Source organism: Berghia stephanieae, chromosome 4 (assembly GCF_034508935.2).
Source record: "Berghia stephanieae isolate SIO BIC M18660-M18661 chromosome 4, UCSD_Bste_1.3, whole genome shotgun sequence".
Classification (NCBI taxonomy): Eukaryota; Metazoa; Mollusca; class Gastropoda; order Nudibranchia; family Aeolidiidae; genus Berghia; species Berghia stephanieae.
In genome coordinates, this window is record NC_088363.1 from 25,736,611 (window position 1) to 25,757,791 (window position 21,181).

Here is a 21,181-nt window from a genome sequence, read left to right on the forward strand (position 1 = left end):
GGTAGGAGCACATTGATAAATATTGCTGTTGGCATGCACAATTTATTATAATGCTGCTTGTTGGGACTCGCAGTGATGCCAAAACTCTGGTTTCACTGGAAAAAACTCCGGTCTGGAGCAAAAAATTCCGGGCTCCGGGCAACTTCCGTCAAATTCCGGTGGGGTCAATTTGTTCCAAGGATACCCCCCACCCCCCCCCCTCCCCTTTCCAACTACCACATCATCATCATTACCACTAGTATTACAACCATCATCACCACCACTACTACTGCAACCACCACCACATCATCATGACTACCACTACTACTACAACCACCACCACCACCACATCATCATCATTACCACAACTACACTCAACCACCACCAACACATCATCATCATCACTACAACCACCATCAACATTACACCACCACGACCACATCATCATCACAACCACTACTACTACTACACCACCACCTCCACATCATCATCACAACCACTACTACTACTACACCACCACCTCCACATCATCATCACAACCACTACTACTACTACAACCACCACCACCACATCATCATCACTACCACTACTACTACTACAACCACCACGCACCACTATCATCACTACCACTACTACTACAACCACCAGATCACATCATCTCACTAACCACTACTACTACACCACATCATCATCATCAACACTACTACACACACCACCACCAATCATCATCATACCACTACTACTACAACCACCACCACCACATCATCACTACCACAATACTACTACAACCACCACCACCACCATCATCATCACTACCACTAATACTACTACAACCACCACCACCACATCATCATCACTACCACTATACTACTACAACACACCACCACTCACACACTCCCACTACTACATACAGTACCACACCACTCATCTATCATACCACACTACACAACCACCACCACATCATCACACCATCACTACCACTCTACTACAACCACCACATCATCATCACCACTGCTACTACTACTACTGCTACTATTACTACTACTATCTAACTACTACTAACTACTACTACTACTACTACTACTACATACTACTACTATACTACTACTACTACTACTACTACTACTACTACTACTTACTACTACTACTACCATCATCATTACCTACTACTACAACACACCACCACACATCATCACTACCACTACTACTACAACCACCACCACCACATCATCACTACCACTAATACTACTACAACCACCACCACCACATCATCACTACCACTAATACTACTACAACCACCACCACCACATCATCAATCACTACCACTAATACTACTACAACCACCACCACCACCACATCATCATCACTACCACTACTACTACAAGTACCACCCACGTCATCTTCATCACTACCACCACCACTACTACTACCACAACCACCACCACCACATCATCATCATCACCACTACTACTACTACTACTACTACTACTACTACTACTACTACTACTACTACTACTACTACTACTACTACTACTACTACTACTACTACTACTACCACTACTACTACTACTGCTGCTGCTACTACTACTACTACTACTACTACTACTACTACTACTACTATATATAACAACAACCACTACTGCATCATCATCATCACTACCACTACGACTACAACCACTAGCACCACATTATCATCACGACCAGTACTACTACAACCACCACCACCGCATTATCATCACTACCACGACTACTACTACAACCACCACTACCACATCATCATCACTACCATTTGTACTACAACCACCATCACCACCACATCAACATCACTACCACCACTACTACAACCACCACCACATGATTATCATCACGACCACAACTACTACAACCACTATACCACCACCACCATATCATCGTCACTACCACTACATCTACAACATCAACCACTATCACATCTTCATCATCTCTACCACTATTACTACAACCACCAACACCACATCATCCTCACTACCATCAGTACTACAATCTTTACCATTAGGTTTTGACGCTTTACTTCATTTGAAATAAGGAAACTTTGTGGGATTGTAATTTGCAATGTGTTTATGTATCATAATATAATTCTAATCAGTTATCTATTTAGAACTATACAATATGTGAACACAATGCCAAATACCATTTGAATTCCTTTTTTTTTTTTTTGTGCGCGGAAATTCCTCTTTCCATTGAAATTCCTACGAGTGGTGGCTGAAACTCCTGTGAGCCAAATTTAAAGTTGGCGTCTCTGGGACTCGTGAAATATTAGAATTGACTGACAATATTAGTAACTAAACTGTCAATGATCAATCAATGATTTGAATTACAACCCTATTAAAACCCGAATAATCGAGGGGTACTTTGTCATGTATTCATCATTATATATTGCTGCTGGTAAGGACTCATTGTTAAATATTACTGGAGGGAGTAACCCAACGTTAAATATTGGTGCACCATACTTTTCTACTTTTTTATTCCTTAAAGGTCCATTCAGTTTTGTTTGTTTCTTTTTTTTCTGTTTTGAATTTGTTTTTCAAGAATTCCCTCCTCACTGCTGCTAGGATTCAAGTTGGACGCTTGCTGGGCCAGGGCATAATGTTGGTTGTAATTGTAATGTCCTCCATCCATTTAATTGATGTCCTTGCTGTGTGAAGTAACTTTGAATAATTCTACCTTTATGGAAAAGACTGACAATAATACCATCAATGATTTGAATGACAACCATTTTAATGTTATAAAACCCCAGTTATCATGGAGTACTTTGTTGGCATTGGTGTAACTCTAAATTATTGAATTCAACTCTTTTTTTTTCTTCTTTTACAGGACAGAAATGGGGCCACTTTTGATCCTTTTGAAGTTGACGAAGAAAAGGAAGTGGCTGCCATTGCTCAGCGATTTGAAGCAAAATATGTGAGTAGTCTACTTATCTCCTCAAAAAAATGTAGATAATGTCTCCATAACTTTTGAATTGTAATTTCTAGTGATAGAACACAAAATTTCCTTGAATATGTCGCATTAATATAGTTTCATTCTCACAATCTTTGGAGTTATCTGTTTGAACCTAAATTGAACCCATCAGCTGCAGACCTTAGACTTTAGACTGGCTTTTTTTTTTAAAGCAAAGTTATTCAATATTTGTCCTTTCTTTTTCTTCTTAATCTTTTGTTTATATGTATATTTGAGGGATTGCTTTTTTGAAAAAAAAATGTTATGAAAAAGAAAGAAAACGCTTCATTCCTCTAATCTGCTCTTTCCAAAGGGCACCAAGACATTAAAAAGTGGCAGGAAAAGGCAAACCCAAGACATGGATGACTACTATGATGTTGGTGATGGTTATGATGAGGATGACCCTTTTATTGACAATTCAGAGGCTGTAAGTTTTTAAATGTGTAGCTAAACATTTGAATTTATTTCTATTGAAATTCTATTGCATCTATGTGGTCTAGTGTTATGACACTTACCTTCAGATTGGAAGGCCCAGGGTTCTAGTCCTACACTAAGCAGCGTAAAGTTGAGTCCTTGGAAAAGGCTCTTTACTCACATTCTCTCACCATTTTCGGGTGTAAAATTATTATAGCATTGTTTTTGTTGGTGAAATGAATTGTAATATTGCCTAACAGGCATTATATCTTGTCCTATATGTTAAGTGTTGCTATTGGCCAGGGATCCCCCGTAAAGTGCTTTTAGCATGTTTAGTGGATATAACACAATATAAATGCTCTATTTAAAAAAAAACAAATGTCCATTCTCTTTATCAAGACTGCAGATAATCAAATAAATACTATTATAATTCTTTCCGTCCTCTCAAATTGTGACAATTGCAAATTCATTGTACAATTGAAGGCTGGTTTTCCAAAACTCGTTAAGTCGATTTTTCTACTTTTCGAGATTTTCCATCCATGATATAAATTGAAATGTAAACTTAATTTTAAGCATCATTTTGCACAAGAATTTCCCTAGATTTGTGTGGGTTTAAATATGAGAAATAATAGACTGAATGAGAAATTTTAGGGGAAATAATCCTTAATATCTCAAAATGGGAAAAACGGAGTTAGGGAGTTTTGGAAAACCACTCTTCAATTATTTCAAGTCAGTCCTGTAAGTCTTACAGTCAGTTTACATCTGTCCCCAATTTTTTAAAAGTATCTTATATAAGAGGACTTCAGTAAATACCTTCCACATTTGTGCATTCTGCATTGGTTTTGATGCTGCTAAATGAGAATTTTATTATTTATATCCATTCTTATGTAGTAAATCAATTAGATTTTATGTTTTACCGATTTATCAATTTGTGATTTTTTTATTTTTTTTTAATTTGTCATGAAAGTTAAAATTTTTTGTTCATAACAGGCTTTAACAAAAAAAAATTCTCTTTTATTTTTGTCAATCAATTTTGACATCTCCTTACTATTTGTATGAAAGAAAGGGAGGAAAGAAATAGAAATTTTTGCTGTTGAAGAAAAGCATCTTGTGAAGCTTTTTAAAAAATACATCATACATCATGCAATTCTACAATTCCAGTATGACGAAGTGGTTCCTTCCACCATAACAACCAAGTACGGAGGATTCTATATCAACCAAGGCAGGCTGGACTTTAAATCAATTTCTGATGATTCCAATGACTCTATTGCTGTGGACAAAAGCAAAAAGAAGAACAAGAGGGTATGTTTTCTCGCCTATCTCTTGAAGATTTTTAAAGTTAACCCATTCAAATGCAATCTTTATTCATTCATTTCTCATGTGATCAAACAAATTTCATTTTAATGATTAAGGATTATATTTTATTAGCTTCATCTGGAGGCCTTGCTGTTGAAGTTTTAATAGGAAACTACAGAGCAATTTTAATATTTCAAAATTAGTCGGAACTATATTTTCCCTGCCCTTAATTCATAATTTTTAACAAATCTTATCAGAGATTATTGTTTTGAAAATTTACCAGGCTAGCCTTTTGTACTAAGTATTAATTTGCAGGCTTTGATTGAGCACAATATATCTGAGCAATGGCAACATTTAGATTCTCTCTTTAAAAGTTAACATTTTTCATACCTTTGAAATAATGAAATTATATTTGAGTCATAAGCACCATTGAAATAATGAAATTAAATTCCGAGTCATAAGCACCACCGGCACCATAAGAATAATGCCCTAATTCTAGGGTGAGAGGACTTTCACAAACTTACAGTATGTGGCAGGTGTGACATGGACTCTGGTACCCTTCTGTTACAAGGCAAAGATCATAATGTTATGCCATATTGTACACACTGGGTGGGGATCCTGACCTCCCATAGTGGGCAGGGAGGTACATGCTGTGTCTTCTATCCCACCATACCCGTTTTCCAATTGTTTCCTGGTGGGTGGTTGGATAGGAGCATCACCCTTGAATCATATACCTATGATGTTCGCATGGGTGTACGATCCGATAGTGATGTCGTTTCTTCTTCTCTTTACTAGCCTATCCTGCTTCTTTGGTTTGTGATTGTATTTTTGACAGGGGATATTTTTTTTCTGTAAATCTTCTGCCTGTTTGTTCTTGGTTATTTATAATTTAGCTTATGATATCTTTAGGTTATGAATTTGATTTACATTTGTACTATTTTTGTTAGATTGCTTGTTTTTTTGTTTCAGCGGTCTCTCATATAACCTCAATTGTGTTGGAAGAGACCTAAAGCAACAAACAAACAAAAAAAAACCAAAAAAAAACAATTGTTTCCTGTAATTGTCTTGGAATGGGATTACTTGGTTTTGTCCTGACCCTTGTCGGAGTTCCTTGGCTGGGAGGGAAACAGTCGAATGTATAGTTATAGTCTTGGGAGATGATATTTTTTTCCTTGTAAATCATCTCTCTGTTATGCACTCTATTATGTTTTATTTATGTATTATATATTATTTGTAAACATTTGAGTGTATTCCTCTTAGTGGAGACCTGTGATTGTGTCTGGATGAGACTTTTAGGTGAACTCAATTTAAGTACACTGATAGTGTGCTCTTGGAATCTACATCTGTTCTCTTTTGAACCAATTCCCCTTTGTCTGCCTTATTCTTGGATGCTTTAATTGTAATTCTAGAACTTTTTACTATCCCATTTTTTCCCTTTTTACTGGCGCTGATATGACCTTAATGTGTTGCAAGCGCCGTAAAACCCTTAAAAACAAAAAAACAATATTGTACACAGTTGTAATGATTGTTTTATGCAATTTACTTAGAAGTTGACTTAGCATCACTCCCATTGGAGAAAAGCAGAGAGAGAGAGAAAGCTATGCTTCATAGGTATGGAAGGAAGACGGTTTTATTTTATCTTTTTATAATTCTTTTCCTTTCAGAAAATAATTGAATCGGACAGTGACGAAGAGACGCCAGAAGCAATTGCAAAGAAGTTCAAGGCCATGAAGGTATAATTATTATTTGGATATAAGCAAAACTACAAGTTTCAGTACCATAGAAGGCGAATAAAAAAATAATGAATAGATGAAGCTTAAGTATATTGGTAAGTAAAAACTACAGGTCAAGTTCAATGATGGAACAGAATAGTTTATTGATGTGTGAGCTTGGATCCGTGAATGATTCAAAATAAAGGTCTAATGGTGGTATCCTGTCTTTACCCAATTTTTAAAAAGATACGATCACCCACAGTAATTGTTGCTAAAGCCAACTGGGAAATCTGCCACTTTTAAAAATAGTTGATTTTTTAAAAGCATGTCTTTTAAATTTTGTAAGTATCCATTCTTGCCATTAAAATTTTTTTAAAATATTTTATTTCGTAATTTTCTCAATAATGCAGCCATCAGTGCCATGTCAACTCCGTCTATATGTCCTATGCTTTTTAACCTTTAGATTCATTAAAACCTTCCTAAAAACAGTTTTAAAAACCCAAAATTATTCATAACTTGAAAAATCAAAACTAATTGCACCTTTATTATCACTCTGCAGAGGAAGAAGCTCTTAGAAGGTAGGGAGGCAGAAAAGAAGAAGAAAAAATTAGGAGGCAGTTTGAATGGAGATGTCTCCATCCTAAAGAAGAAGAAAAAGAAAAATCTCCTTAAATTGTGAGTATATAATAAATATTCAATGTTTTGATTAACCACTCTTTGGAACTGTTTTTCTTTCATAAGGATATAAAAATTAAGGCTAATGTACCAAAAGCTATTATTAAGATAAAGCAATAGATATTTTTCCATTATAAAGTGAATTTTTATTTGGCCCAAATGTTACCAACAGCCTCAGTATGGTTTTATGGTGGAGTAAATCCAGATGCTGAAAATATGCCTTTATCGGGAACATTGAATGAAATTCGTTTAATTATTATTCCTACTTTTCTTCCAATTTTAATAATTTTTTTCATCCCATCACTATCCCAAACAGAGGCAATAATTCATTTATGATCATATGGTAGCTAAACTAGCAATTTACTAATTTGGGGAAAAAAAATCCTTTTTTTCTTATTCTGTAAACAGTATTTGTATTTTTTCTACCAGTATGTCCCTTATTAACTTTAACTTATTGTCTTCTAAAAAGAAAACAATCACTAAGAGATGAGCTCCCTCTCAAAGAAACCAGTTCAGGTGTCTCACCCGTGCCGAAACAGACAACAGATGATGCATCTCCAGCTGCATCAACAGATTTGGTGTCAACATCACCAAATCCAGCCACCATTCCGCAGACTACCCCTAATCTTAACGGCAATATTACTTCTCCAAAGGAAGATAAGAGCGGAGTTCCTGAGGATGTGGTCATGAAGGTAAGATTTGAATTGTCACTCCTCTGTTCATTTCTTTTCTTCATCTCTCTTTCATGTTAGAGATTTAGAAGGAAGATTCCTCCAGTAATGATTAGAATTTACCTTTATACCTGAAATACTGTAACACTTTATGCTCTCTCTCTCTCTCTCTCTCTCTCTCTCTCTCTCTCTCTCTCTCTCTCTCTCTCTCTCTCTTTCTCTCTCTCTCTCTCTCTCTCTCTCTCTCTCTCTCCTCCTCCTCCTCCTCCCCCCCCCCAAGGCCTGGATCATATTCTTCACTAATTAATATTCTCATTCTTTACAAAATGGACAACGTTGCAGGAGCCTGACAATGTAGTAATAAATGTAGATGATTCATCAAGCAAATCAGGGGATGAGGAGAAAAAGGCAGAGTCCACAAGTGAGGAAAAGAACACACAGTTGCCCAGTTCATTGCCATCAAAGTTAGCTGAGGATATTGCCAAGATTAAACAGGTATTAAGCTTTTTTTTTATAACTAATAATCATTGATCTCATTGCAAAACGTCTTAACCGATTAAGAAAAGTTTACAATTAACAAAGAAAACTATTTCAAACTGGTTAAGAAAACTTTATGTCAGATCAGGCGTATGATTCAAGTTATTCGTTTTTTAATTTAAAAAAATTTTTTTTTGCTTTTTAGTTTAATTTAATTTGAACAGATAAAGCTGAGTAATAGTATCCCAGTTTTTGCGCCTTGCTTTAAATGATAAAAGTATGGTGTCAAGCTAAATCACACATATTTTAAAATGTTTTTCAGTTGGCAAAGATGAGCACAGAAGGAAAAACAAAGTTTTTTTCAGGGAACACCAGCAAATTGTTGTTGACGTAAGTATTAATTGATAATTAATTATTGTACAGGCAATTTATTAGTTAATGAGTTAATTGTAAAGCACTGTGGAGAGGCTCAGGCACTATAGAAAAATATTATTATTATTATTATTATTATTATTATTATATTATTATTATTATTATTATTATTATTATTATTATTATTATTATATTATTATTATTATTATTATTATTATTATTATTGTTGTTGTTGTTGTTGTTGTTGTTATTAATGAATGAATGTCTTGACCAGTATAAGGGCCAGTATAAAACTTGAGTCAAACCTAAATTATTTTGTGTCTATGTGTAGCACTATATCAAATGGGTTTTCATTTTACCCCCTCCCCCATCCATAACGCCTATGAATGAAAATGTGATGGTGAAATTCTTATGGAGCTATTTTGTTTCGCGGAAAGAATGAAGAGCTTAATATAATTTTATTGTTGTTGCTAAACTTCAGAATATGTGATCTTATATCACACAGGTAAATTTATTTATACACGAAATAATGAAGATATAATTTCAGATTTGGAGATTTACATATGAATAAAGATTTAAGAATTTTTTTCTCTATTATTTTTTATTATGAACTCTGCACTAACTTCACATGCTGTTGTATTGTAACCAGACTTAAATGTGTTGAGCAAAATAACAGATTTTCTCATGGTAGTTTTTTTGTTTTTGTTTTCGGTAATAAATGACTTTTTATGTAAATGACACAATTTATATGTATGACTTTCAGTATTGAAAACGAATCCCTCAAGTTGTCCAAAAGTCATCGATCCGCCATATTCAACCATTTGGCTGAGCATTTACCCTGCGGAAAGAATGCTTTGTTACGAAGGGCGAAAAAATTACGACAGGCACAATGTGAAGACCCATTGAAAGGACCTATGGGAAAGTTGCAAGAAGGTAAAATTGTCACTGTTAGAGAGATGAGAGAGTATATATCTATTTTGACATAAATGAAATTTAGAATATTGTTATTTTATGTGACAAAGAAATAAGATTGAGACAATGAGGATGAGAGTTCAGAGAGCAATATTTGAAGTCAAACTTCCAACATTATACGGTTGAGCAAATGCCATGATTATTCCTTTCACAGTTTTCCTCTTTAACTTTTTACTTTTCAATTTCCATCTATTAGTATTTTAACTATTTATTTTAATTTTATCTTACATATTTTCACATACCTACCACTTCAAAGCAACAAGTTTCGAAATTGCTACACTTTTAGTGGTCAAATCTGGATGTCTTATTGTTTTGGACGTAATTTATAATTACCTACAAATATACCCACAAATGAATATGTGTCCGAGGTGAACATTGTGTCTGAGGTGAACATTTGATAAATTCTAAAGTATAATTTAATGAAAATCCATTTAAAAAGTATGGAATCTTCCATTGAGGTTTGGCATTTTCTATTCTTTGAAATTCAGCAGGTCAGATTTATTCTCACCTTTTCAGGCAGCTTAGTCTTTTATCAATTTAAATATTTTTTTATCTCAGTGAAATAATCCATGGGTAAAATAGAATAAAATAAAGCATTTTAATATTTACAATGCACTAGTGTTCCCAAAGATTTTGAAAAGACTAATAGGTAGAAGGAAATGAACAAATTTTGAAAACAAGAATAAAGCAATGACTTGTTGATCTGAATGTATGGGGCATTGAAAAAGAAAAGTTCCTAAACATGTGTAACCCAGTTCTAACATTGATGAGGTGAAAGCCCTTCTATAATTGAGAAGAAAACACATCACATTTTAGGTCCTCTGGTATTGATGTGTATGTATCAAAATTGACTACAGAATTGTTTGTGTCTTAACTTTTATCTTTTAACAAGAGAAGAAAAGAGATTTTTTTTTTTTGCTGAGACTAATATATTTATTTTTATTTTGGAAATTGGTAATATTTACATTATTTCCTTTCTTGAGTCTTCATAAATGGGAGGAAAAAAGTCAGTGGTTGGATTGCAACTGAATTAAAGTTTTTCACTGTTTCGGAAAGCTGTAGCAAGATTTATTTGGAAACTTTATCGTAGGACTGTGATTTAATTTTTGCTTTTTTGCTTTTATATTTTATTTAAGCTGTCAAACAAGCCATGCCAAAAGCCATAGAGGATCATCAGATTATCATTGCAAAGGCTAAGTAAGTAAACTACTGAAAGTTTAATTTGTTTTGTTTGTCTTGTATTGTTTTGTTGTTTATTGTAACGTCTGTTTTCATATAATTTTTTTTTCTCTGAACTAATGACAACCGGAATTGTAACCATGTTGTAAAAATCAACTGTTTACTAGATTTTCAATCATCAGAAGCTTTCAAAACCTAACAAAAGACAACACATGCCAATTCTCTTGGGGTTTTTGTTTATTTGTTGTTTTTTTTTGGTTTCTTTTACATTTGATTGTCCACACTCTTATTTCAGAAATTTATCACTGATCCCTTTTTCTTTTCTTTTTCTTTTTAATTGCTTAGCTTACAACTGCTAACTTTTCCATGTCAGAATTCTTTGCTGTGTAGTTACTGCAGTCATTAGAGTATGAGTTGCTTTTTCCTATTCCGATATACACAATGGAAAGCAAACCCTTTTATTTTACTTTCTTTTAAAAAATTATTACTTTAAAAAGAATTAATTGATTATTACTATTAATATTTTTGTTACTTTTTTTTCAGACTTGAAGCCAAACCAAATGGTGCTGACACTCCCACGGAAGATGCTGCCACAGAGAGTGATGAAGATGAAAATAAAACAACTGACACAAAGAAGACCAGGATGCCAAGACGAAAGTTTTCATGGAGTCCTGAAATCATGTAAATATCTGATCACTTTGGTCACAGGGTCATGGTGTTGGTGATATTCCATTGAAAATAATAAAAAAATTAATTCCCTCCGTATTGCAATAGATAGGTGTCAGTTTTCCAGATTGTTCTAATGCTACTATCATGGAATTGGAAATATTTCCAAAGTAAGAAATTTCCAGTTTCAGTTCAGGAAAAAATTATAATGATAACAATACAGTGGTCCCTTCCTAGGATGGGCAAAATCTAAGAGTTTCGGCTGCTGTTAATACAATACTCATTGTACTCTGGCATGCTCTCGGGTGAAGCCAAAAAGCATGCTAGAATCCTAGCGTGTCGAAATCTCATTCCAAAGGAGGTAATGATTTATTATAAAGATAAAATTGTTTGAATTTATTGCTGTTTTAAAATTTTTTAAATAGAGATTTTGTTTGAATTCATTACTGTTTTGAAATTTTTATCAGATATTGTAAATAGAATTTTACCAATTTTTGTATTTGTGAATATGTTATATGATATTTTGATAGAGCGAGATGCCACGACGTTGATGAATAAACCTTTTGGTATTTTTAAATGGAAGAATCAGTAAATTTTATTGTATCTATTGCAAACAACAGAAAAAAAAATATCATCTTCATTTGCACTGATGATGTGGAAGGTATCTTTAAACTCTGAAATCAAATAGTTTTTCTGTAATTTTTTAAAGTAATTTTTTTCTCAACATTTTCTCTTTTTGCATGACTGTTCCAGTGAATTGTTTTTAAAAGTTGTTGACGTGAAAATGAGCGTTTATAGCCTGATGAAAACCAAGTCCCAAACACCAGATGAATATTTGAAGGCATTTTTGGAAGCAGAGGTCAAACCAATTTGGCCCAACAATTGGATGAACACCAGGTACTGCTTTGGGAATTTTTTCTCATTTTTCTTTAGCCTATTTGAACAACTCTACACATGATTGATGTATCAGGAATTAATAGATGCACAAGAGCTGTCACAAACTGTAACATCTCTTTTCCAGATATGAAGGAGGATGTATTAAATATTTTGTAAATTTCATACATGCCGAATCTTACGAATATTTCGTAATTTTACAAATTTTAGACAAATTTCATAGCCAAATACGAAATTTTATGGAAAATTACGAATTTTTAATTCTTAGTACTACTACTACTACTACTACTACTACTACTACTACTACTACTACTACTACTACTACTACTACTACTACTACTACTACTACTACTACTACTACTACTACTACTACTACTACTACTACTATTACTACTACTATAATAATGATGATGATAATAATAATAATATTGTGGTTGTTCATACAAAATTTCAGAAATTACGAATTTCCTTGTCAAATTACTAAAAATTGACATTAAAATGACTAAATTTGAAGTTTTCAATTTGGCAAGTCTGAAATTTTCACATTTCCAGGCCTGCCACTAAAACAGCTAAATCTGGGTTATTCAGATTTTCGTGAGCCATTTGACATTAAATGATACAAAGAAATGAATAGAGACCCCTCACTAGTTTTCCTTAAAATGTCCTTAAATGTATTATGTTTCTACTGGGTGGTAATTGTATTCAACACTTCTCTTGAAAGTAAGTAAAAATAAGAAGAAATAAAATTGAGATAGCAAGTAATTCATTTATCAACCAGTTGAGTACAGTCTTTGAAAACATAAAATCTTGTTAGAAAACAACTGTTTTTTTACTGTCAATCATGTCATATGGCTTATCTCTCTTATTCTGAAAGAATAAAGATTAATATCAGTAATTCATCAATGCTACGATACTTTTAGCTCAATGCTACGATACTTTTAGCTCATTATTTGATGGAATTTGCTATAGACTGACGTCCTATCCAAAGGGTAGCAAGCAATTGCTACTGTCTGTTTCACATTATAGAAATTGGGATAAACTCTGGCTCCATGGGCCTAATGGCTCTGAAAGACTACTACTTTACTTTTTGTATTTAGTGATCAATGTTTCATTCTATCCAATTTTTTTGTGTATAGTATTGATAAGGTAATGTGAAGACAACTATTTTTATTATAGCACTGTACGGGATTATCAATGTTACATTTTCTCATTTTATCCATTTTCCTTTTAATAACTGTACAATAAGTGGAAGGTAACGTGAAGGGAATATACTTCAAAGATCTCTTGTAATTTATTTTAATATTCTTTCAATTATTTCATTTTCAGAGCATTGTTGAAGCTTCATAGAGAGGAAACTGCTAAGAGGTAAGGAACTATTTTTCAACATTTATGGCTTCAACTCTTTGTGTCTAATTTTTTTTTTAAATTCAAAATATTAAAAACCATTGTTGAATATAAATGATTGAATAATAAAAGTTTTAAAACAATTGTTGAACTATTTTACAATTTTTAATTTTTTATTATTTTATTCAAGTGATATTTACTCATTTTAAAAAGCCAATGAAATTGTGTAACTCTCGGTTTGTTTGTTTTTCAGGGGAAAATCGAAGAAAACCCTCAGTGGAAAAACTTCTCCAGTTCCCACATCTGATTCAGTTAACACGAATCAGCTGTCATTGGCTAAAAAGGATGGTACCATGGAAATCAACAAAAAAATTGGTGGTGCTGAAGAAACAATGAGAAGCAACACTTCTATTACAGATGATATCATTGAAATATCGAGCATAATTGACGATGATGTCGAAGAAAAGCAAAATGTTGTCATAACCCTCCCGGATTCAGATGCAAAATCCTCTCTTTCCAATATCAACGTTCAGCAAGCTCAGTCTCGTTCCTCCTCTCTTCCTTCTAGCGCTGGACTCCCAGTCCTCCCTTCTTCTTCTAATACTCCACTCAATCAGGTTAAACCCGAGTCCAAAGCAATCCCAAATAAATCATCGTCTTCATCCGGTCCAGTCAGTGACCATTTATATAATGCTGTTAAAAAATTACCTGACAAAACTGGAACAGGAAATAAATCATCTTCACCAATCGTTGTGGCGGAATCTCCAAAAATGCAAGCGACACCCATGAGGTTAGGCACTGTGATCTCAACTCCTATTCCCAAAGCCGCTTCCACTCCAGTTTTAACTGGGTCCAATGTGGTGAGTATTGCCTTTCACTGTATTTTAACATGACCCATCAAGCAGGTATTTCTTGGTGCTAAGAGATTTAGTACTAAATTGGAAAACTCAGAAATATTCATATTTGATCTCTCCTTATGGATCTAACAGTATGGTTAGAAATTTTAGTTTAAATGCTTTTAAAAAGTCCAACATTGTGTCAGAGTTCATTATTTGACATCAAATTTTATAATTTTTTTGGAACAACATGTCCTAGAGTCCCCATTAGTGACTGTCCCCTTTTTTCTGCAAAAATGATACCTGTAATAATTTGATTCTCAATATTTGGTCATTCAGAAGGAGATGCGAATACAGTATTTTACCATTTTAAACATCGAACAATAGTCATGTAATATACTTTAGATAGTGGGGAATACAGTTGAATTATGCTTTTCAAGCAACTGTCTCTATTTTCTCTTCCTCTATTTCCTGAATAAAAAAGCAAAAAGCTAAGGCAGAAGATGACAAAGATTAAATTTCTTAGATATTTTATTGGATGTAATATTTCACATGATTTCTAATTTCAAAACAAATTGTGTCCTCAGACTACTTCCTCTACCTCTCTCAACAACCGGTCATTCCTGCAAGCTTTGGACCCTCCAAAACTCCAGAAAGAAGGGCCACTCCCATCCAAGCCACATGTTTCCCTATTGTCGCCACAACAGCAGCAGAATAAATCTACTGGTAGTAATATAATGAATGCTGTATTACAGGCGTATCAGCCACAACAGAAACAACAACAGAAAAAAAATCAATTTTCATCATTATCTTTACCATCTTCATCATCATCACCTCAAATTAGAAACAACAGCAACACCATACAATCTTCTATTAAATCAGGCAGCAGTTTGACATCATATCAACAGCAGCAACAGCAGAAAATCCGTCCATCAAAGGAAACAAAATTGACTCCTATGCAACAAAAAAATACAGCACCCTACCCTGCTTCCAATAAAGACCCACAGCATCCTACTATAAATTCAAATTCTATACCAAAAGCAGCAATGGTGGCATCCAAGCAATCCATACCAATTTCAGTTACCAAGGGGGGAAATACAACGGCCTCTCAGGCAGCCCACCTTGGCAATAATAAATCATTGCTGACAAACCAACAGAGGCAGCCAGAACAAATCATTCATCCATCTCCTGCATTGCAACCACAGCAGCAAAAACAAAAACAATTTCAAGGTGTGAAATCTTTTCAATCCCAAGCTACCATAGTCTCACCTCCCAATTCACAACCAGCAAATAGAAAATCTAGCCCTACGCCTGCTGTTGCTTCTAGTAATAATACCTCACCCTTAAGCATTGGCGGGATGGCCAAGCAATCTCCACTGAGACAGCAACAAAAGTCTTCTCAGTCATCCTCAAACTATTTACCTTCCAAGAATAATCAGTTTTTACTGAACAACAAATCTAGCCCTGTGAATATCTTACAATCATCGTCATCTTCTTTGTCAATTCCTGCAGGATCGCAAGTCAAATCGGGCATTGTATTGGGTACCTCATTATCAAAGTTTAAACCACAAAGCAATTCTAACACCAATCGTAATAATACCAATACCAATTCAACAACCAAACCATTGTCTATCCAAACCTCAATGCTGTCATCGGCCAGTATTTCCCCAACATCGATTTTTTCGGTGTCCAGAACAAGCACCCCATCCCCTCAAAAGTCCCCAGGGTCCCCAGGCACTACAGCAACATCGTTATATGATCAAATCCAGTCACAGATATTAAACCAGGAAGCCACTCAGGAGCAGGGGTTGAAGGTGTTGGCTATGGCTATGAATATAGAAGGAAAGCCTAAATTAGGTAGGGAGGTTTTCTATTAATGATGTCATCATCTCATTATCATCTACTACTACTACTAACACTACTACTACTTGAGCTTTATATAACATAATATCGACTAAACATGCTCAAATTGCTTTACAGGGGGTCTCTGGCCAACAGCAAAACACTTAACGTGTAGGATGTTACAAGACGCCTGTGGGGTGATATTACAATTTTTTCAGACAGAGACAACGGCCAGGTACTCATTTTACACCCGAGTACGATGAGAGAATGTGAGTAAAGAGCTTTTTCCAAGGACTCAACTATGCGCCAAGTGAGGCTCAAACCCAGGACCTTCCAATCCGAGGGCAAGTGTCATACCACAAGACCACATAGCCGCACTAACTACTAACACAACAACCACTACTACTACCATTATTATTATTATTATTGTCTGGGTTCGAATAGCTCAGTTGGTAGAGCACTCCCTTCACACACAAAGGGACTCAGATCAATCCTGGGTGAATTTGAGATTTTTTTTCTGACACTCTCCCCTCCATCGAACATGGGATTTGGACCTGTACTTTGTAGTAGAAAAGCATCCTATCCAAAGGGTGGCAAGCAATTTCTATTGTCGTTTCATGCTTTAGAAACTGAGATAAACTCTCTCTCTCTCTCTCTCTCTCTCTCTCTCTCTCTCTCTCTCTCTCTCTCTCTCTCTCTCTCTCTCTCTCTCTCTCTCTCTCTCTCTCTCTCATGAGTGTATGTGTAAATAACTGCTTGAATGTCACTGCACTAGTCATATCTTCACTCTCGTTAAGGGTAATCCAATCAAAATGGAGTTAATAGGAATCATTGACAAAGTGACAAAAACAAAGAAGGTTTAGGAGACAAAGTGTAGTCTTAAATCATAACTCGTTGGAAATAAATGGTTGATGAATTTATGTGAACTTAGCTTTGATATAGTGAAATTTAAATTTTAATATTTCTTAACTGCTATGTCATGTTTGTAACATGTTATATACTGCATTATTCATCTAATATATATCCTTTTTAAAAATTATTATTCAGGACAAGGCAGCAACCAGAGTCCAGTTGGTAAATACAATTGAAACGTTTTCTGAATTATGTGTTTATTGTTCTTCAAACCATTGTTGATCATTTGAAATTTAGCAGATAAGAATGTGATGTGCTTAGAGTTTTATGTGATGCATTGTTGACTATGAATGGGGACGATCTATATTATTCTTCCATGCGTTTGAGTCATTGGTTACATTGAAAAATGTGCTAAAAATGACCTTCATACTTAAAATTGTTCACCGTTTTATGACTATCCAACATCACATTTGGTCATTTTGTTCAGATTGACCCATGAATATGTTTAAAACACTCATAACAATGAGTGTGTTTACATTTATTAAGAAATATCCAATAACTGGACTGCAAAAAATCATGATTGATGACTTTGTTAGACGAAAAATTGGATATAGATCGCTCCCATTGATTAAATGTTACTAGAAAGGGAGAAAATTATTTGTATTGTACTTGAAATATTACTTAACATATTTTTAACAGATTGTTTAATTAATGTATAGCCCCAGGGTCATTTGAGCTTCCATGGTGGACAGAGAGGTCACTTTTGCTGTGTCTTCTATCCCCCTATATCTTTTACAGTTTGTCATTTATCTTTTTTGTGGAATGAGATAAGTTGGTTTTGTCCTGCCCTTGGCTGGATTCCATGACTGTGAGGGAAACAGTTGAATGTAGTGTATTAGTTTTGGTAAATATTTTTTTTGTCTTGTAAATCATCTCTCTGATGTGTAGTGTTCTAGTTTTGCATTTTGAATACAATAATTTAAGTTTATTTCTCTTAGTGGGGGCCCTGAGCTTGTTCTTGGATGGGACTTTTATGTGATTTCAAACTGACATGTTGATAGTTGGCACTTGGAATCTACTTCTATTTCCTATTAGAACTATCCTTCGGATGCGTTTAATTGTAAATCTAAAATGTTTTTAAATATTCCATTTTCTTCCTTTTTACGCTTGCTGAAATGACCTAAAAGTGTCTCTAGCACTGTACAACCCACTTAATGGGAAACTGTGTACATCAAAATGAACCAAAGAAAACAACAACCAAAAAAAGAAAGAAAAGGAAACAAATAGGCAAGAAAAACTATGTCTTTTTCCTTGCCAGATCCTCACCAGCTAGTGTTATAATCTGATAGTAATCTTACAGAGAGAATGGTATTAATGCCTTCAGAAACCGTGACAGAGAAGTAGAAACTTTTCTTCTACCTTTTTCAAAGAAATTATTTTTATGGCTTAATCTTGGGGGCTGGTCAAAAGTTGGTTGTTATCCACCATCTCTTTATCTTTACTGGCAATTATTTTCTCAAGTAGGGCTTCTTATTTATTTGGAAGACTTATAGTTTTGGTTTTATTTTGTCAACAACTTCTATTTGACAATCAATCTCTTCCTGGAAACTGTTATTTGCTATCTTCAATTCATGAAAATAAAAAGATTTTTCCAAAACATTTGCTTTAGCTGGAGAGTCAACACCGCTTTCCCGTGGATTGATTAGTTCATTCTTGTCTCAATGATAAGAACTCTTCTGTTTTCAGAAATTTGCGGTAATTAATTAGTCATTGATTTCTCGAATCATGTTATGGTATTTTATCATTGTTATCATGATGCTTGACATTTCATATAAATCCATATATGATGCTTTTATTAATTAAGGGCTAACTGTAGTTTTCCAAATTGCCCTCCCTCCGCCGCCTCCCCCCCCCCCCCTCTCAAAAAAAGGAAAATGATAATAATGATAGATAATAACAATTATTGTTATTATTATTATTAGTAGTAGTAGTAGTAGTAGTAGTTGTAATAGTAATAGTAGTAGTAGTAGTAGCAGAGCACTTACTTAATCATTGTGTACAAGATGCTAGATGGGGGCTTTCTGACTCCCTATGTTGGACAGAGATGTCTATTTCTGTGTCTTCTATCCCACATATCTGATCACCTTTTCCTTGTAAATCATCTCTGTTATGTACTACTAATAAAGTGATTCGTTTTTAATACACTGCACTTTGTAAGAATTTTTAAATGTATCCTTCATAGCAGAATCCTTGATTTGGGCCTATATGGGACTTTTTTTAAGGTGATGTCAGAATTGGCTCATTGATGGATTTTTCGTGGAATCTTCTGTTCCCTATTTGAACCAGCCCCAATTGTTTCTTTTAACATTTACAACTTTTCTCCTATCATCTTCCTTTTTACTGGTGCTGAAGTATCGTAAAAACTGAAAAGATTATCTGAATGAAATGAGGTTGTGATTATCTGATGGTGGTTGGACAATCTGTCAATGGTGTCTAAAGAATTTAAATAATAATAATAATGATGATGATACCACTACTTTTACTACTACTACTACTACTACTACTACTACTACTACTACTACTACTACTACTACTACTGATACTACCACTACTACAACTACTACTACTACTAATACTACTACTACTACTACTACGACTACCACCACCATTACTATGACACTATCTAATTTCGTCTTTGCGATTCTTCTGTTATGCAGAACTTTCGTGGCAAGGGATGTAAGTACCATCAACATTTTTTGTGTATGGTTTGTATATATGTGTGTGTGTGTGTTTGTATGTGTGTGTGTGTGTGCGTGCGTGTTAAGTTGTTCCAATTCATCCTGGTTTTTAAATCCTTATCAATTCTTGATCATTATGTTTACTACTTCAGGCAGCTTTTATCGCCACAAATTGAATGACAGACAAAAATTGTTGCCATATCTATGCAATGTATTAGATTTATTCTAGCAAGGCTTATATTGATTTTGTCTAAAAATAATTTGGATTTTCGTTCTAGCCTGCATCAATATTTATCTTTTGTTATTTTGCAATTTCTTTCCACTGTATCATAATACTCTCAATTCTTTTAAGTTTTTGCATGTAATTTGTATTAAAAGGGAGATGATTAATTCAAAACCTGTATGTATCAATGATATCTTTGTAAATTATCCCGATGATATTACTTATGTGTATTGTACAGACTTGACAACATTAAATGAGATTTGTTGATGCTGAGGTTGTGAGTAAATTCATTTCATTGTACTTGTAAAAAAAAATTCACCCAAGATGTCATATAGTTCTTTAAACAAAAAACAAAAACCCAAAACAAACACAAGAATAAAAGTTATTAAAAAACAACAAAATTTAAGGTAAAATCAGATGTGTAGTAAATAGCGCATTCTTTTATTTCATATTACAAATAATAAGACTATTACGACTAAACAGATTTTAAGGGGGGACTTGATCATTGTAATAGTAAGCTGCCTGCCCAACAATTCTCAACCTCATGCCTATAAATACAATGAGTAGACAATCTCTGTAAATGAGAGGTTGATTAAGGCTATTGGAAGGGTCTACTGAATTATAATTCCTTGAAAAGAATACACAAACGTGTGGTCAATAATAATAAATTGTATTATATACTCAAAATTGATTAGCATTTGTTGTGATTGGGAATGATCACATTACAAATTGGTTCTAATTTTACAATAAGGAGGACAACATTTGGTACTTGTTTTGTCTCATTACATTACTTCTCAATAAAATTTTACAAAGAAAAATAAATAAATAAAATTCCCTTATTAATCCCAAAGGGGAAATTTCTCATTAGGGTCTATTCCAAGGGAAGACTGGAATAACCCAGGCATCAACCGCAATGCAGCACTGCAAACTGAACTAGGGCAAAGTGACTTGCTCAAGGCCACACAACACAGCGGGTATTAGAACTTGTTACCTTTCAGGTGTGAAGCAAAGACTACAGCTAAGCCACACTGCCACCCCCCCCCCCCCCCCCCCCCCCCCCCAC

General features: G+C 34.3%; 1 protein-coding gene across 1 annotated transcript in view; it reads left to right on the forward strand.

Annotated features, from left to right (window-relative positions):
- The window catches only part of LOC144970308 (uncharacterized), a 29,424-nt gene extending 9,398 nt beyond the window's left edge, over positions 1-20,026 (forward strand). The window contains exons 2-18 of the mRNA XM_078909803.1: positions 2,833-2,919; positions 3,269-3,382; positions 4,531-4,671; positions 6,330-6,398; positions 6,937-7,052; positions 7,522-7,744; positions 8,066-8,218; positions 8,523-8,590; positions 9,336-9,505; positions 10,681-10,741; positions 11,267-11,404; positions 12,143-12,286; positions 13,610-13,648; positions 13,881-14,487; positions 15,051-16,320; positions 17,353-17,379; positions 19,875-20,026. Coding sequence (XP_078765929.1) covers positions 2,833-2,919; positions 3,269-3,382; positions 4,531-4,671; positions 6,330-6,398; positions 6,937-7,052; positions 7,522-7,744; positions 8,066-8,218; positions 8,523-8,590; positions 9,336-9,505; positions 10,681-10,741; positions 11,267-11,404; positions 12,143-12,286; positions 13,610-13,648; positions 13,881-14,487; positions 15,051-16,320; positions 17,353-17,379; positions 19,875-19,897 — 3,450 coding nt within the window. The 3' untranslated portion in view covers positions 19,898-20,026. The remainder of the gene's footprint in view (positions 1-2,832; positions 2,920-3,268; positions 3,383-4,530; positions 4,672-6,329; positions 6,399-6,936; positions 7,053-7,521; positions 7,745-8,065; positions 8,219-8,522; positions 8,591-9,335; positions 9,506-10,680; positions 10,742-11,266; positions 11,405-12,142; positions 12,287-13,609; positions 13,649-13,880; positions 14,488-15,050; positions 16,321-17,352; positions 17,380-19,874) is intronic.
- Positions 20,027-21,181: the final 1,155 nt, after the last annotated feature.